At 48.6% G+C, this 16,850-nt stretch overlaps 1 protein-coding gene across 6 annotated transcripts in view; it reads left to right on the plus strand.

The window, feature by feature from the left end:
* The window catches only part of ABTB3 (ankyrin repeat and BTB domain containing 3), a 328,126-nt gene that overhangs the window by 271,368 nt on the left and 39,908 nt on the right, over positions 1 to 16,850 (plus strand). For 5 of the 6 annotated variants that reach the window (XM_061417216.1, XM_061417217.1, XM_061417222.1 and 2 more), the window contains 7 exons: positions 4,189 to 4,354; positions 6,651 to 6,740; positions 8,679 to 8,780; positions 10,746 to 10,839; positions 10,956 to 11,091; positions 11,742 to 11,962; positions 13,688 to 13,866. In XM_061417216.1, coding sequence (XP_061273200.1) covers positions 4,189 to 4,354; positions 6,651 to 6,740; positions 8,679 to 8,780; positions 10,746 to 10,839; positions 10,956 to 11,091; positions 11,742 to 11,962; positions 13,688 to 13,866 — 988 coding nt within the window. The remainder of the gene's footprint in view (positions 1 to 4,188; positions 4,355 to 6,650; positions 6,741 to 8,678; positions 8,781 to 10,745; positions 10,840 to 10,955; positions 11,092 to 11,741; positions 11,963 to 13,687; positions 13,867 to 16,850) is intronic. The other variant, XM_061417218.1, reaches the window with a different exon arrangement.

Here is a 16,850-nt window from a genome sequence, read left to right on the forward strand (position 1 = left end):
GCAAGAGATGCTGGTGTTTAGAACCAGGGTATGAGCCGTGGAGGTGGAGGGAAGTGAGCGGATTTGGGGTCTGAGATTTGAGTGGCAGCATTAACAGCTGATGGGATGGATATGGGAATGAGAGGAGGTTCCAGCCAGAGCGCTGGGGTGGGCAATGGTGCGTTTTATGGAGGTGGGATGACAGGAGGACGAGGATGGAGAGTGGGTGTGGACAAATGTTCATACAAAGTTCCATCTGGGACATGCTCAGTTTGAGGGTCTGAAAGCCACTGAAGCTGTTTGGTCCAGTAGGCAGTTGTATGTGTGAGCATGCCAGCATGACAGAGAAGTGCCAGCGTCGGGGTGAGGGCTCACAGATCAGCCTGGTCAACTCCCGACTTGTCACTTACCAGCTCTATGACTTGGGCAGTTTCCTCATCTCTGGAACAGGGCCCCCAAGAGGACCTTCATTGTCATGCTGGTTGTATGAGTTAATACATGGAAAGAGCTTAGATTTCAATAGTAAGTATTCAATAAATGTTGGCTCCCTGTAATAACAATTATCATCCTCATCATCTTAGCGACAGTAATTTTCTTGCCATTTCTCTGTTTCTAATTAAGATCAAGGACCTCTGTAGCTGGTAAACACTTCTCCTAATGTTCCTGGAATTATTGCTTTACCAGCCTGGGAGCTCCCTGAACATGGGGTGGTGTCTGTGTCTTTCCATAAGCGCCCCTCCCAGTGCCCACTCACAGGACGCACCTCAGTAACCTTCATCCAGTCTCGTAGAACTTAGCTTGATTCCAAAAACAAAAAACGATGCTTATTTAAGAAAGGCAATCAGGCATTGAGGAGAGCAGAAGGGCCTCAGATACAGGCAGGAGAGGAAATTGCAAATTCAGTGATGGTGACAATTCACAGCATCTTTGCTCCCCAAGATTTCACAAAGCAACCTCTTCCAAAGTTAGACAGTGGTCTGTTACAAGAAAGATTTCCTTACCACTAGTCAGATCAGATACCCCCTCCCTGAGATATGCACACACATCCCCCTCAGGGCTCCAGATACCTCAGTATAGCACCTGCAGGCCCCACCTCTCCCTTTCTGGAGGCTTCTGTGATGTGTGCCCCAGGATCTAGCCCTCTTCTCTCTGTCCTGTTCATTTTGGCCAAAGTGTCTGCCTTAATCAATGTGTGGAGAACATGTGTCCCTTAAATAAAGCCCACTACCACACCAAGCACCACCCCTCCCTCTGTCTACACTTTGGTGGGGTCCATGATCTCATTTCCTGTTCTTTTCAAGTCATGGCACGTGGCTCTACCCTTGCCCAGATTTCTTTTTAAAGTTCAATTTGCTCAGTATTTGCAAGAGTATTTTTATTTGCTGACTCTGGCCACGTTAGCTATAAGAACCCCAGGTCCAAATTCCCATGAACTGGACTAAGACACTCTAGCGCACAGCCACGTTCTGTGCCCTAGAATTTCTCATCGTGGGTGCTGATGCCATGGCCTGAAGTCAGACTTGGCATCTTCAGCCCTTCCCCACCCACACCTGGGGAGCTCTCGGGCTTCCCTGGAAAGTCTTCCAACCAGGGTGGTCTTGGCTCCCCTACCTGCGGTGAAAAAGTCTTAATCTTGGAGTCCAGAGTCTGGGTCCAAGTCCAGTACCTTTCTTAGTTCTTCCCAGGGCTCTTGTACAAATAGGCCCTTGGAGGCCTGGCGTGACGCCCAGTCCCTGAGGCCTGTGTGCAAATTACCCCAGGTCTAATCTAGCTTCCTTTCTCTGGACTCCATCTTCACTGCATCAGCTCCCTCTGGTGGCCAGAAGCAAACTCCTAGTGTCCTCTAAGATCCCTACCATCACCTATGACTGGGTTCCTATTTCAGGACAGCCTTCCTCCAAGGTTCCTTTGCCAGCTGAAATGAGGGATAGATCAGGAACCCGGTGAAAGGCCAAGGGCACACCCATCTCGGTCGATTCCTAGGACTCCCTCTGCTCTTCATCCCCCAGGTTCTTTCCCCCAGGTCCTAGCCCTACTGAGGAGCCTTAGTGCCACAAACTCTCAGAACAATACTTCCTCTCATTTCCCCCAAGAATAAAAACCAAAGTTCCCTGGCAAATTTAACCATTCCTCTTGCCACAAAGTGGGTTAGTTAGAGGCAGGACTAGAACCAGGAATTCTAAACCCCTGGCTCCTTTCCTGAGTATCCGCCCCCAGAATCAGCAAGGAGCAGGAACATGAAGGGGTCCGTGCCAGCGCTGACTCCCGCTGATGCAGGGCATGGAATTCACCAGCCTCGGGACAAGGGCCATCATCTGAGAAATGGGTGCCTGCTCATAGAGAAGACAAAACCCTCGTCCTCTGCTCCTCCCAGCCTACACTCAGCCTTTGTCACTTCCTGCTTGAGCAGTGACTTCTTCCCATCCAGCTGGTTCTTTTAGCACTAACACATCTCTCCACCTCTAGGGCCAGCTCCCCTCAAATTCATCCTCCACTCTCTCCCAGAGTTGGCCCTCCAACCATATCACTCCCGTGCCTGCTTAGAAACCTTCAGTGGCTCTTAAGGATAGTCTTAGGATTAAGTAAAGTGCCCCTCCCTCAGCTCCTGGGCTCCAGTTAGCTCCTGTAGCCCACCACATCTCATGTCTACACCTTTACTCAGACAAGACCTGCTCCAGGTTCTCCTACACTCTGTCCTTCTCTCTCCTTATTTAAACACATCTCTCTCCTTATTTAAAACACATCTCAAGGCACCCCCCAGGAAGCCTTGCTGGATCCCCTTGGTTCTGTTTGGTGCGCGTCTCTGATCACCTGTCACCGCAGTCACCACGAGGCACCCCGGTGACCAGGGCCTGTGCCCTCTGCCCTTCCGGACCTTGTGCACCTCTTGCAAACAGGCACTCAGTAAATGCTTGGTCATTTGATTTGATAATTCACCATGAGAAGAAGGTGACATCCTTTACAAGTAGAATTTGTACGCCTTTCTCGAATCCCTGACTCTCCTCCCTACACTTCCCTAAGCTGGCTCCCTGTGCCTCACTGGCTCAATTACTTTCTGGTGCATATTGCCACTAGGACTCTTATTTCATCTTGCCAGATTTCTGCCATGCTTCCACTTTGGAAGTAGAGACTCCAGGCCTTCCGTGTCCATTCAGCTAACATTTTTAATACCTCCACATACTGTGTGCTGTCTGGACCAGATGCAGAGACTTGTTAGACAGGGTATCTGCTCTCAAAAGTCCCCAGGCTGGAGGAGAATTTAAACAAGGGAAGAGGCAAATAGTATGAGTTGTGGTGAGGGGACAGGGTGACACAGCAGGTACCCAGGCCAGCTCTCCACAGACTGCCCTGGGCTCTTATCCCAGCTCCACTGCTTATCGGCTCTGTAGCCTTGGGTGAGTCCTGTATCTGTGTCTGTTTCCCATGGTTAAAGGCGCGGGTGCTTCCCTTTTGGGGTTATGTGGGGAGTAAACGAATTAACTCATGTAAAGACTATACCAGAGAGCCTGCTGCTAAGTCACTTCAGTCGTGTCCAACTCTGTGTGACCCCATAGACGGTAGCCCACCAGGCTCCCCTGTCCCTGGGATTCTCCAGGCAAGAACACTGGAGTGGGTTGCCATTTCCTTCTCCAATGCATGAAAGTGAAAAGTGAAAGGGAAGTCACTCAGTCGTGTCAGACTCTTAGCGACCCCATGGACTGCAGCCTACCAGGCTCCTCTGTCTATAGGGTTTTCCAGGCAAGAGTACTGGAGTGGGGTGCCGTTGCCTTCTCCAATACTAAAGAGCCTAGCCTAGAGTATACAAGCAGTAAATATTAGCCATGATTATTCTTAGCTCAGTATGCTGTGGGAGCAGAGGAGAGACAAGGCTAAGCATCAGTTACAAAGCAGGAAGGATCAAGAGATATCCGTATTCTAACTGGAGCCTGTGTGTGTGTGCTAAGTCGCTTCAGTTGTGTCTGACTCTTTGCGACCCTGTGGACTGTAGCCCACCACTGTAGCCCACCAGGCTCTTCTGTCCATGGGTTTCTCCAAGCAAGAATACAGGAGTGAGTTGCCATGCCCTTATCCAGGAACTGGAGCCTAGAAATGAGCAATTGACATGAACAGCAAATGAAAAGTCTCCTTGGTGCTTCCTAACTCTGTGCTCTCCAAGGAACAGCCCTGATGAAGCCATGGCACCCAACTGACAATCTCTTCCTTCCTTAGGGCCGACGACTGCTTTTGCGCTTCTCGGAAGCTGGACGCAGTGGCCATCGAAGCCAAGTTTAAGCAGGACCTGGGTTTCCGGATGCTGAACTGTGGGCGGACAGACCTGGTGAAGCAGGCAGTGTCTCTCCTGGGGCCCGATGGGATCAACACCATGAGCGAACAGGTATGGGCCCTCCCAATGTCTGAATAGCCACCCCGCCTCCACCATATGCCCCGCCCTAGGGCAAGAGGGAAACAGCAGGCACTGAATAGAGGCTCCCTCTACTGGTGATGAAAAGTGATTTTTTTGTTGTTGTTCCTATTGGTTTTTTTCCCTTAGTTTTTATTTTTTAAGTTTTTAAAATATAAAAGTATCCTTGTTCATCCTTATAGAAGTTTCACGTGATCATTGCAGCTGAAATGGAAAATAGAGAAAAATAGACTTATTCCAGAAGGGAAATAATGCCATCATCCAAATAACTATCATTTATATTTAGCATGTATCCTTCAAGTCCTTTTTCCGGCATGGTTAAAATTAGTTCTCTGCCGGCCTCTTAGTGCATCATGGAACTAATCCAAGCAGATTTTCACCAAACTTTCAGGATATGTTTAAGATACACAAAAGTCATTCTGAAGGACCCTAGGAGATGCCTCAGAATTAGTCAGCCACCTCCCAAACCCCTAAAAGTGACGTCCAGAGAGCTTGTGTGTCTACTGGGGAGATGTCCCCGTGTGGGTGAAAGATGTCATGCGTGGAGAAAACAAACAGCAGCTTTCAATGTTAGCCCCAGATGGAAAATCACAAGACAGATGGAGCTGTTTCTCACATGAGCAGCTCATGCAGCAAGTTCCAGAGATGGGATATTAGCTAGTAATTTTTTTTGAGCAACACCAATGGAGCCCTAATACACACACACACATTATTTAAAAAAAAAACAACAGGGATTTATTATATTTTTTCTTTTTTTCAGTATTTTATATTTAAGATACTTCATAATATCATTAAATATTCTCTTTAAAATCACTTCAAATGGATACATTGGCTCAGATGGTAAAGAATCTGCCTGCAATGTGGGCCAACTGGGTTCGATCCCTGGGTCGGGAAGATCCCCTGGAGAAGAAAATGCCAAGGCACTCCAGTATTCTTGCCCGGAGAATTCCATGGACAGAGAAGCCTGGGGGGCTACAGTCCATGGGGTCGCAAAGAGTCAGACACGAATGAGCAACTAACAAAGTGGTCATATTATTTGTTCAGTTAAACATAGTTCAGTTGTTGGATTGTTTCAAATTACTTAAATCAATAGTACTGAGAGAGATATACTCACTACTCAAGTCTTTGCTCAAATCTGATTATTTCATTATAGAAATTTTTTAAAGTGGAAATAGTTGCTCCAATGCATCAATTTATCTTAAGGTCTTCAATCTCAAATTACTTCCTCAGGGACTGTTTCCTTGTACACACTCTCCAACTATTTATGTGTACCCTGTTAATCTTTTACTCTCTTTTGCTTGTTTTTCATTAGAGTTTAATTGGTTTTCTTCTTTATTTCAAAGTGCTCTTTACATATTAGGCATATAACCCTTTGTGATAATGTGACACATATGTCTCAATTTATTGTTTACCTCTTAATTTTGTTTATGTTTTCAATCTCACATCCTCAATGCTGTCAAGACTTTCTTTTGTGCTTTCTTCCATTACTTTATACCTTTTAGAAACAGATTCAGTTAGATGTCTTTTATGGTTTTAATTTTTTTCTCTACATTTCTAATCAAACTGTAAATGATTTGGTGTATGGTATGAGATAAGGCTCTAACTTTAACACTTTCCCACATAGCTTTCTTCACAGCACTGTTTATTGAAAAATCCACCCCTTACTTCCTGTTGGTTATGGTACTTTGTAATAAGCAGGAATCATGGGCAAATATGGAATTCCTGAAAATCATTCCTCATTCTCTTGCCTTTTGCTTGTAAATGATAATGTCAAAGCAGATGAGTGCTGGGGTCATATTCAGAGGCACCAATTTCATTTGACACTGACCAGCAGGCCGTATAGAGCAAAGACGACACTTGTTAAATCCTGACAGAGAAAATGCCATGGAAACAGTATTTACCGATCAGATAGCTTAGGGCTGATATTACAGAATCCAGAAAGTTCCTAAGAGGTTTCAGTTAAACCAGGCACTTGTTTTAGCAAACACTCTTAGATCTGTTGCACCCTAAGACACACAAACAAACAAAATCCTCCAACTTAAGCCCAGATAAATGAAAAAAAAAAAAAGACAATTTATGTTTCTCTTCTTGCTTTCATATTGGTTTTCAAAATATGGAGGATTGTAGGGCTGTACATTTACTTTAGAATGCTGGATTCGGAGAACAAGCGTAGTCTCTTTCACATGAGTAAGATTTTCCGTTTGTTATTGTCGAGTGACACAGCCACCTTGTAAACCTTCTCCGTTCTCTGGTTTTTAACTCACCGCAGGGCATGACCCCCCTGATGTACGCCTGTGTCCGTGGGGACGAGGCGATGGTTCAGATGCTGCTGGATGCCGGAGCTGACCTGAATGTGGAGGTGAGGGTGCAGAGGGCTGCAGGGCCCCTGGGCCTGGCAGTCCCCGGGAAAGGCGAGCAAAGAGAGGGGGGCTTTCTCTCTCAAGAGCCACCACTGAGGGTGCTCAGTCCAGCAAATAGGTCAGACCAGCTGTTGGATTTCCTCCATCCATCCTGAGGCCCCAGCCCAACCAGACTCCAAGCTGCCTGCAAGCATTTTTCATTTTAAAACAATCCATGCGGCTGCACAGAGCTCTAACTTTTCCCTTGGCTCAGCAATACCGAGTCTCTGATCCTTCCCACTGATCCATTCCTCCTGGGATCCGGCAGACAGAGCTCTCCCGAACCACCAGCCCTTCCCACTGCCAAATACAAAGCTGATCCACGTCCCCTGTGACCCCCAGATCTTCCACCCTCCCTCACCGAATCCTGATTGGCCTACTTGGTTGGCCTGCTGAAGCCACGGGTCTTAAAGCTAATTGCAGAGCTTCCTCGAGGCCGTGTGACATAGTGGAAAGCATGCCCCCACAGGCTTCAGAATTTGATACGTGGGTTCAAATTCTGAAACTGCCGCATCTTAGTAACTTGCTTTTCTGCTTGGGTGAGTAGTTTCACCTTCCTGAGCCACAGTGTTTCCCTTTGTGAAATGGGAGAATAATCACACCCATCTCAGACAGTTGATGGAAGAAATAAATATAGAGGAGCATCAGTTTGGAATTCAGTTAATATTGGTTCCTCCCTCAGGGCTTATGATAGGTGAAATTATACTTCTTGATCATATTCTATGCTGTTTTAGGACCCACTCTCACTAAAAAGAGACATAAAACAACCGACTCTCTTCTAGCAGTTCAGAGGTTGGGAAGATTGATGGACTTGCTGAAGTGCTAACTCAGCCACTCCAGAAAACTTTTTTTTAGTTCAAAATTAGATGCTCTTGTAGTCTTAGTACTGTGCTTAAAAAAAAAAAAAAAGCTTTATATTCATCTGAGGAAAACAGGCAGTAGATATGGTTTTGGATCCAAAACCATGTGGGATCTTATAGGTTTTCAAGTATTGGGGATTTTTGTTCCCTGCTGTGAATCCCCAAGCACCGTGCAGATCCCTGCAAGAGCTCCTCAGTTTTGGTCTCTGGTCCTCTAGCCCATCCCATAGCTCCCAGCTCAAGGTCCTTGCCTAGCCAGTGATTAGTGAACTCGACTCTTCTGAAAGCAGCAGACATCACAGCTGTATGGCCCCGGGGATGTTTGGAAGAAAAGCCATGGATGGGTGACAGGCAATCCCACGGGGCCCTAACCTGTCTGTCCTGCAGCCTGTCTCTTGGTCTGGGGTGTTTTGAGGTCCCCATGTGGGAAGACCAATATCAGATTTTTCATTCGTGCCCAAGGAAGGTTTGTGCCTAGGTTTCCAGTAGCATGAGCGTCCTTGTCAACCAGGAAGCCAGCAGAAATATGAAATTAGGACAGTGTGGGAGGAGCTATGACCAGGCAGTGATCTTTCTCCATCAGATGGGAGATGGTCTTGCTTGACTTGGAAGCTTGAAGCAGACCTCCCCTGGTGTGGGGTTTGCCACTGCCAAGAATTTCCCCTAAAGATGTGGATGTGATGGTGGCGGCCTCACCTGACATCCTATAGCTCTCAGAAGCCTGCCCTCCCTTAAGCAGGAAGAGGAGACAGGCAGGTGAGCTGGTTCACTGTAGCCACCATTACAATTTTTTCAAGACTCCTTCGAGGTGGTCAGCAGTCACCCATTTAACTCTCTTCTAATGAGCAGCAAAGGAGTTTTTGTTGTGCACAGAGGATATAAAGTCACTACCCTGTATGTCTCCAGCATTGCCCAAGGCGCCTTCCAGGACATCCTCTGTACATCTCTAGCCCGCGTGCCCAGCCACAGATAGGTCAGATTTGCTAGTCTAAGTATTGTGAAGGTTACATTTTGAAAATAATTTCAATTTGTTTATAGGTTGTCAGTACTCCTCATAAATATCCATCCGTCCACCCTGAGACCCGCCATTGGACGGCTCTGACTTTTGCTGTGTTGCATGGACATATTCCTGTAGTTCAGGTATTAACGTATTTCCCTATCCACATCTGACATTTAATTGTACCTCTTTCATTACGCAAATCTGTACCTCTCCCGGCATGCCTATTCCCCCAGAGATTCATATTGGTTAATTGCAATGAAATGCAGCACATTCATATCATATGAATGAAAATACTATATGGAATGATCTATATGGCCTGGCTTTAACCAATATGAACTTATCACATACCTACATGCAGCCTTACACACAGAGTGGCAAACCTACCAAGTTGTTCCCAATGGCTCAAGGGTGGGGCCTGAGCTATGATTTTGTGGATTTTTTCGTTTATACTTGTCATAACGTGAACCTAAGACGTGGCTGGTGTGAGACCTTAGAAACTTCCCTTAGGTGTGACCCCAGTGCTTGCATAGAGTCTAGGGGTTTCCAACCAGTGGAAAGAAGCAGCCGAGCCACCAAGGAAGTGGTTCCAAATGACACTTGCTTGGATCCCACTTATGGAGAATCCCACATAAGAGGTCTAGGGTAGGGTTTTCTTGTGTGTCTTCTGAAACAGATACCCGAATATGGAGAGATGTCCTCATCCAAGATCCTTTGGGCACATAAGTTGTTTTGCCCTCACCATTTCCAGTTGTTGTAGAGTTGGTATTCAATGGACAGCCATCCAGTATATTCTAGATCTTAAACTTGGTTCACTCTAGATCTTAAAACTTTACTTCATTGGAAAAAAGAGATCAGCACCCCCCAGTTCCCTGACCACATCTGGCCCCATAGTGAATGCTGAGTTTCAGGTACATCAGGAACTCCCCTCCTTTTATGTGGTCCAAGCCTCTTAGAATTACACAGAGCAGAAAATAGTATGTCAGGGACCCCTTGGCAATCTTGGAGTTCCATAGGAATCCTTTATTGTTTCCTAGGTCATGGGAATCCTTAACACACATCAAAGGCATGTTTCAGGAGGTTGAGTGTGTGACGTGTCACACCAAGAGCTGACTTCTGCCTGTAGAACATCATGACCAGCCCAGTCCTAGTAGAGGAATCTAAGAAAGAAGGGGTTGGAGGGTGGCCTAACGGATACGAATAACATCCCTTAACATGCAGTGGCATCCCCAGCCTTTAAATCAGGAATAAGAGCAGCGGGCAGCCACACAAAGCCAAACGGAAGTCAGGTCACCTCTCTGCTGCAGGTGCACACATGATGGAGCGCCAAGTGGGCAGCCCCTCCTGACTATGCCCTCAGGTAGTCCTGTGCAGGTAAAACAGGCATTTCCCCCTCATTTTACATCAGCAGTGCTGACAGCACATCACTGTGAGACCTGGCATGGACAGAATCTCCATTTTTAGGAAGCCCAGATATCCTAAAGAATGCACAGAATGGAGTCATACGCAGCAGCACTCCTGGAAGCTCATTCTGCCACTTTATTCACTGATCTTGCTGGCCAGGAAGCTCAGCATTTGCTGAGCTGAGTTTCTAGGATGTTCCAGAAGGCACTCTTGTCCTGGTTGGCCCAGTGATCCCCAAAGTCCTTCAGAACTCTTAAGATTCTATGGTTCTAAGAGACCTCTCTAATACTCTGAGGCTTTTTGTCACTGATCCCCAGAGGAAGTTCTCTAACAGTGTGGCGCCACGAACTTCTAGCTCAGTGCTTCTAGAAACGTTAATGTACATAGAAATCACCTGGAGAGCTTGTTGAAATGCAGATTCTAATCAGTTGTTCTGGGGTGGAGCCTGAGAACCCGCATTTCAAACAAACTCCCAGGGGATGCTGATGCTACCGTCCATGGACCACAATTTGAGCGATTTGAGTGGTCTGAGGCCCTAGGAGATGTGAGAGGCTCTCAGTTCACCCTCTGAGGTGCAGTTGCCCTCCCCCTGTGCACGTGGTCATGGACCCAGAGGACAGCAGGAACATTGGCACCACACTGATTTCCACCAGCTTTTCCTGGCATGTCCTTTAAACATCTCAATGGCCACTCTTCCTCCACAGCTCCTCCTAGACGCTGGGGCCAAGGTGGAGGGCTCTGTGGAGCACGGCGAGGAGAACTACTCAGAAACGCCCCTCCAGCTTGCAGCCGCCGTAGGTAAGAGTCTCTGATGCTCGTCCCAGCCAAGGGGCTCCAGCACCCTGTCCCTTGATGTGTCTGTGACTGTGTGTTTGCTTGATTCTCTTATCAAACCCCCTTCTCTGGGCTTGCAGGAAATTTTGAACTGGTTAGTTTGCTGTTGGAGCGAGGCGCGGACCCCCTGATAGGAACCATGTACAGGAATGGAATTTCTACCACCCCCCAGGGTGATATGAACTCTTTCAGCCAGGCCGCAGCCCATGGACACAGGTAGGCTAGGATGGGCCATGAGGTCCCAAGTGGTGCTTGTTAAAAATGCAGATTCCCAGGCCTACCCCAGACTCACTGCATCTCTGGATGTGGGGCCCAGAGGCAGTCCAGGCCTGGCCAACTTCACACATTGCACGTCCACGGGTCCTTCCCCAACCGGCTTTCATCTCACAGATGTCACTCTTTGCCAGTGTTGGTCAGAGTTCATCACATCACCTGTTACGAAGTGAGAAGAATACATTTAAAGAATAATGAAACCTCTCATGTTTGGTTACTTCCCATCTACATTTCCTTCAGGATTTACCCCATCAGATTTTACTACGTGCAACCCCAAATGAAGCAAATTCACCATGGGGGGAGTGCAGGCAGACTGTTAAAAAGGCAGAGTTCTAGAACCTTCTAGATATTTGGGGAAAGCACTTAGCCCAAGTCATCCTCAAGGAAACGCAGCCAGTCCCACCCCACCATCTCCTCCAGCCACAACCAGTAGTGCCCTGGTCACACCTCTGAAACCACCACCCCAGAGTTGTCCCGTTCTTCTTTTGTCCCACGTTGAGAGGGGTCCCCACATCCCCCGCCCCGCCCCGCCCCCACCCTGGCACAGCCCTTGCATCTCTGAGTGTCTTCCTCTCTGGGTTTATGATTGACAGGAATGTGTTCCGCAAACTGCTCGCTCAGCCAGAGAAGGAGAAGAGTGATATCCTGTCCCTGGAGGAGATTCTGGCTGAGGGGACTGACCTGGCAGAGACAGCCCCGCCCCCCCTGTGCGCCAGCCGCAACAGCAAGGCGAAACTCAGAGCCCTGAGGGAGGCCATGTATCACAGCGCTGAGCATGGCTACGTGGATGTCACAATTGATATCAGGAGCATAGGTCAGTCTGGGGGCCTTCCACCACTGGGCACGGTGCATCCACCCAGCTCCAGGTCACATACCCACATGCGCGTGCACACACACACATATGCACGCACATACATGCACACACCCCTGTGCACACACCCCTTGCAGCTCAGGGAACTTCTCGTTTGCTGGTTGGAGCACTTCTGGGCTAAGGCCCCACATGGTCCCCATAGACAGCAGCATTCTGCTGGCCCCAGAAACCCATCCTCAAGGCACCCTTCCACGATTCCCAAACCCTGGACCCTGAGTTAGGAATCCGAATCACCTGGGGAGCTTGTCTGAATACAGATTGCCAGGCCCTACACCCAGAGGCTCTGCTGTCGAGGGTCTGGATGGATAAAGGCTGGAAATCTTTATATTTAACAATCATCCCAGGTGGTTCCCAGTGGTTGGAGAATCGCTGCCTGAGAGCACTCAGATCCATGAAGCAGCTGCTAGCATCAGCTAGGATGAGGGCATCCGGTCCCTAGTGGGACTCCCCCGACTACAGGAGCAAAGCCATGCCAAAGGAAAAGTTGGGTGTCTCTCCCTTGAGAAGGCTAGCCCAGGGCCATCTCTTCCATGCATCTGGGGAATGGGCTAGCCCAGCCCTCACCCAGCTAATGGCACCAGCCCTGCCCAGAAACAGCAGGGCGGAGCAAGGGCTGCAAGCACAGGGTGTAGCAGGTCAGGCAGGCTGAGGCCTCCAGTGCTATTCTGGAAACTTGTCTCTCTCGGAGAGTGGCTGTTGAGTATGGGGGATATTATACCATTCCCCTGGCAGCCTGTGTAGCTGGATTCTGAGGCTCAAGACTCTGAATGGTGCATTTATAAGCAGTACCAGGTGCCCCAGCCTCACGGTGGGGGGAGAAGCGAGTCACAGCCATCAGCTGCTGGAGAGATTTCTATTAAGGGAGGAAGACCTGATGAAGTGCCTGCAGATGGAAATGTTTTGCACACGGCAGCGGTATCCTCCTGTGTCTTCATATTCAAATGGAAATGCCCTCCCTGGCCAGAGCAGCTGACAGTGAGATCCACTGTGGGTTTCACCAGCTTGAAGCTCTGGGCATGGAGGCAGAGGGGATGGGGAAGGAAGAGGTCAGAACTCAGAAGGCTGCAGTCTGCATTACAGTTTCAATATTCTACATGGTGATTATACTTTGTAAACTATGTAGCCCCTAATATGGAGAAGGCAATGGCACCCCACTCCAGTACTCTTGCCTGGAAAATCCCATGGACGGAGGAGCCTGGTAGGCTGCAGTCCATGGGGTCGCTAACAGTCAGACAACGACTGAGCGACTTCTCTTTCACTTTTCACTTTCATGCATTGGAGAAGGAAATGGCAACCCACTCCAGTGTTCTTGCCTGGAGAATCTCAGGGACGGGGCAGCCTGGTGGGCTGCCGTCTATGGGGTTGCACAGAGTCGGACACGACTGAAGCGACTTAGCAGCAGCAGCAGCAGCAGCCCCTAATAACACGAGGAGTGTGTACAACTAGATACCCATAGTTAATGGACTCAAATTATGACCTTTAATTTTAACTTCTGCAAGTCTTTGGGAAAGAAGAAACAAAACAGCTCTGACTCTATGCAATGAAAGGCAGTCTCTTGGTCTCATGATCTGGTAATGTCCTCAGGAAAGGCCAGCTTCCACATAAAAACACGCCTTCTCTGGTTGTTGTCTGCCCTCCCCTCCCTCACCCCGCCCTCCCCCTTTTCAGGTGTCCCGTGGACCCTGCACACGTGGCTGGAGTCTTTGCGGATTGCCTTCCAGCAGCACCGCAGACCTCTCATTCAGTGCCTGTTGAAGGAGTTCAAGACCATTCAGGAGGAAGAGTACACGGAGGAGCTGGTCACCCAGGGCCTGCCCCTGATGTTTGAGATCTTGAAGGCCAGCAAGGTACGAGGGGCTCCTGTGGGCAGAGAGCACAGCCGGGGGGTTCTGATCTTGGCCTTCCTGCCCCTCGGGTGGGAACCCTGCAGTCACTGCTCTGGTGCACTGGTCTGGTACCCTGGCTGCTTACAGCTGCGTGTGCGGCCACTCGCAAGGCACCTGCTCTGCTGAGCACATGTTCCGTCCCAGGCACTTGGGCACATGGGACAAAGTAAAGGATACCTTGCAGCCAGGGAACTTGCACAAAAGTGGGGGTGCTACAGCCCAAGGGTACCTGAGGTGGCTTGTGAAACAGTGTTAAATTGGGTGGCAAAGGCTCTGAGGAGTGTGGGAAGGTTGGGGGAAGGTGTCACTGAGATGCTGAGACCAGGGCGGGCCTGGACAGACAGTAGGACATAGGACATTGGGAATTCAAGGGGAAGAGGGAAATGGGTGTAACTGCCTTGGATGCAGACCCCACAGGGGTCCCTGGAAAGCCAGGCCCCAAGAAGGCTTTTCAGGTCTGAGGACAGCACGTGCCTAGCCCTTAAGGCTCACTCACCCATTCTTCAAGGGCCCCTGCGTTTCTGTTGACACTTCGTTCCCAGCATCGGGAAAATGCTGCAACCCCTGCACAACAGGTCCTTCTAAGACCTGTGGAGGCTGTGAAGTGTCAGGGAATTAGGCCTCTGAACCAAAAGGGCTGCATGGATTTCCCTGCCAGAGGCGGGAGGGGAGTGTGGAGCAGCCTGCTCTGTAGGGTGTGGGGGACGGCCCACAGCAAAGCCCCGGCAACATGTCCTGCTGATTTCTGAGCCTCGGAGCACCTGGCCCAGAGTCCAGTGTGGGTCCCATCAGTTATTCTCATTAGCACCAGAGACTTAGGGGCCCCTGTGGGCTGGATATGTGCCTGATGTCAAGCCCCACTTAGACCCAGAATGGGAGCAGGTGTGCCAGGCCTCAGGTAATGAGCCTCAGCGATTCCACTAAGAGCAGAACCCACTGGAAGCATTTCAAAACCAAACTCTCCCTGCCCCTCAGCCCTCACCCATCCCCCCAGCTTGAAAAGAAATAAATAGATAAGCCCTGAAATTACCTAAGAGGCCACCTTAGTGAAAAACATTGCTGGGTCTGTTCCCAGGGTCTGGTGTTGTAATTGGTTTTTGGTTTGGTTTTGTTTTTTTTTTTTTTTTTCCTTCTATGGGCTGTAATGGGAATTCCAGAAATGACTAAGGCCTGCTGTGTATTAAGGAGACCTACTCTATGGATTTTTACAGTAAATTTATTTTGAAGTATGGCATACATCAGGAAAGTGCCCAGGTCATAGCTGTGGAGTCTAATGAATTTTCACAAGGCAAACTTACCTGTGTGATCAGCTTCCGGACCAAGAAATAGAACACTGCCAGCACTCCCACAGGTGCCTTGGGTCCCACTCAACCACTACCCGCCCCCGCAACGAGCACCCAGCAGCAGCTGATGGCAGTAGCTAGAGGCCTAAAAGAAAGGAGGGAGGGGCCTTTGGCAGGAGACATGGACTGGAGCGGGCTTCCCAGGTGGCACTAGTGGTAAAGAACCTGCCTGCCAATGCAAGAGACTTAAGAGACGGGGGTTCAGTTCCTGGGTTGGGAAGATCCCCTGGAGGAGGGCATGGCAACCCACTCCAGTATTCTTGCCTGGAGATTCCCATGGATGAAAGAGCCCAGCAGGCTACGATCCGTGGGGTCGCACGGAGTTGGACACGACTGAAGTGACTTAACCCACACACGTACACGTGTACTAGAGCCTGCTCCGTCCAGCTGTCCTGATCTTGGAGGGGACGGGGAGCCAGGGATGGGGCAGGAGCACTCATGGTCAGGAGACGACAGTCTGGGAAAAGGCACATTCAAGAGTCAGGTTTGCCCTATATGACCAACAGGAAAGCCCATCTATGTCTGTAACATACATATATGAGTGTCCATATTAAATAGGTGGCTCAGTTGTAAAGAGTCCACCTGTCAATGCAGGAGATGCAGGTTCGATCCTTGGGTTGCAAAGATCCCCTAGAGAAGGAAAACCCACTCCAGTATTCTTGCTGGGATAATCCCACAAACAGAAGAGCCTAGCAGGCTACAGTCCATGAGATCACAGACAGTCAGACATGACTAAGCACATATGCAGAACAAGGGTGTCCATAGCAATGTTACCTGTGATAGGAAAAAATTGGGAACACCTCCAATACCCATTAACGTAGAATGGGCAAATAAATTGTAAATTCACAGCATGCTTGGTACTAAGTCGTTTCAGCCGTGTCTGACTCTTTACACGCCTATGGACTGTAGTCCACCAGACTCCTCTGTTCATGGGATTCTGCAGGCAAGGATGCTGGAGTGGGTTGCCATGCCCTCCTCCAGTATATTCACTGCATGAAATAATAAACAAAAATGTTTTGTTTTTTTTAAAGTCAGGTTTTCCCTAACGGGGGAGAGGTGGGAATGGGGGTGGTCAATGGCAACCCCTACTGGTGAATTGTGGTATTTTTTTAACACCAAAAACATTTCACATTGAGGTATAACCAATTAACAATAACAATTCGCTTTCAGGTGAATAGCGGAGGGACTCAGCCATACGTGTACATGTATCCATTATCCCCCAAACCTCCCTCCCATCCAGGCTGCCACATAACATTGAGCAGAGTTCCATATGCTATACAATAGGTCTTTGTTGGTTATCCATTTTAAATCTAGCAGTGTGTACATGACCTTCCCAAAATGGAAGCAACCTAAATGTCCATTGACAGACGAATGAATAAAGAAGATGTGGTACATATATACAATGGAGTATTATTCAGCCATTAAAAAGAGTGAAATAATGTCATTTGTGGCAACATGGATGGGCCTAAAGAGTGTCATAGTGAGTGAAGTAACTCAGAGAAGGAGAAATACCATATTACATCCCTTGTATGTGGACTCTAAGAAGAAATTACACAAATGAACTGACAAAACAGAAGGAGACTCACAGACTGTTAGGGACTT

This window comes from Bos javanicus, chromosome 5, assembly GCF_032452875.1.
Source record: "Bos javanicus breed banteng chromosome 5, ARS-OSU_banteng_1.0, whole genome shotgun sequence".
In the NCBI taxonomy this organism is placed as follows: domain Eukaryota; kingdom Metazoa; phylum Chordata; class Mammalia; order Artiodactyla; family Bovidae; genus Bos; species Bos javanicus.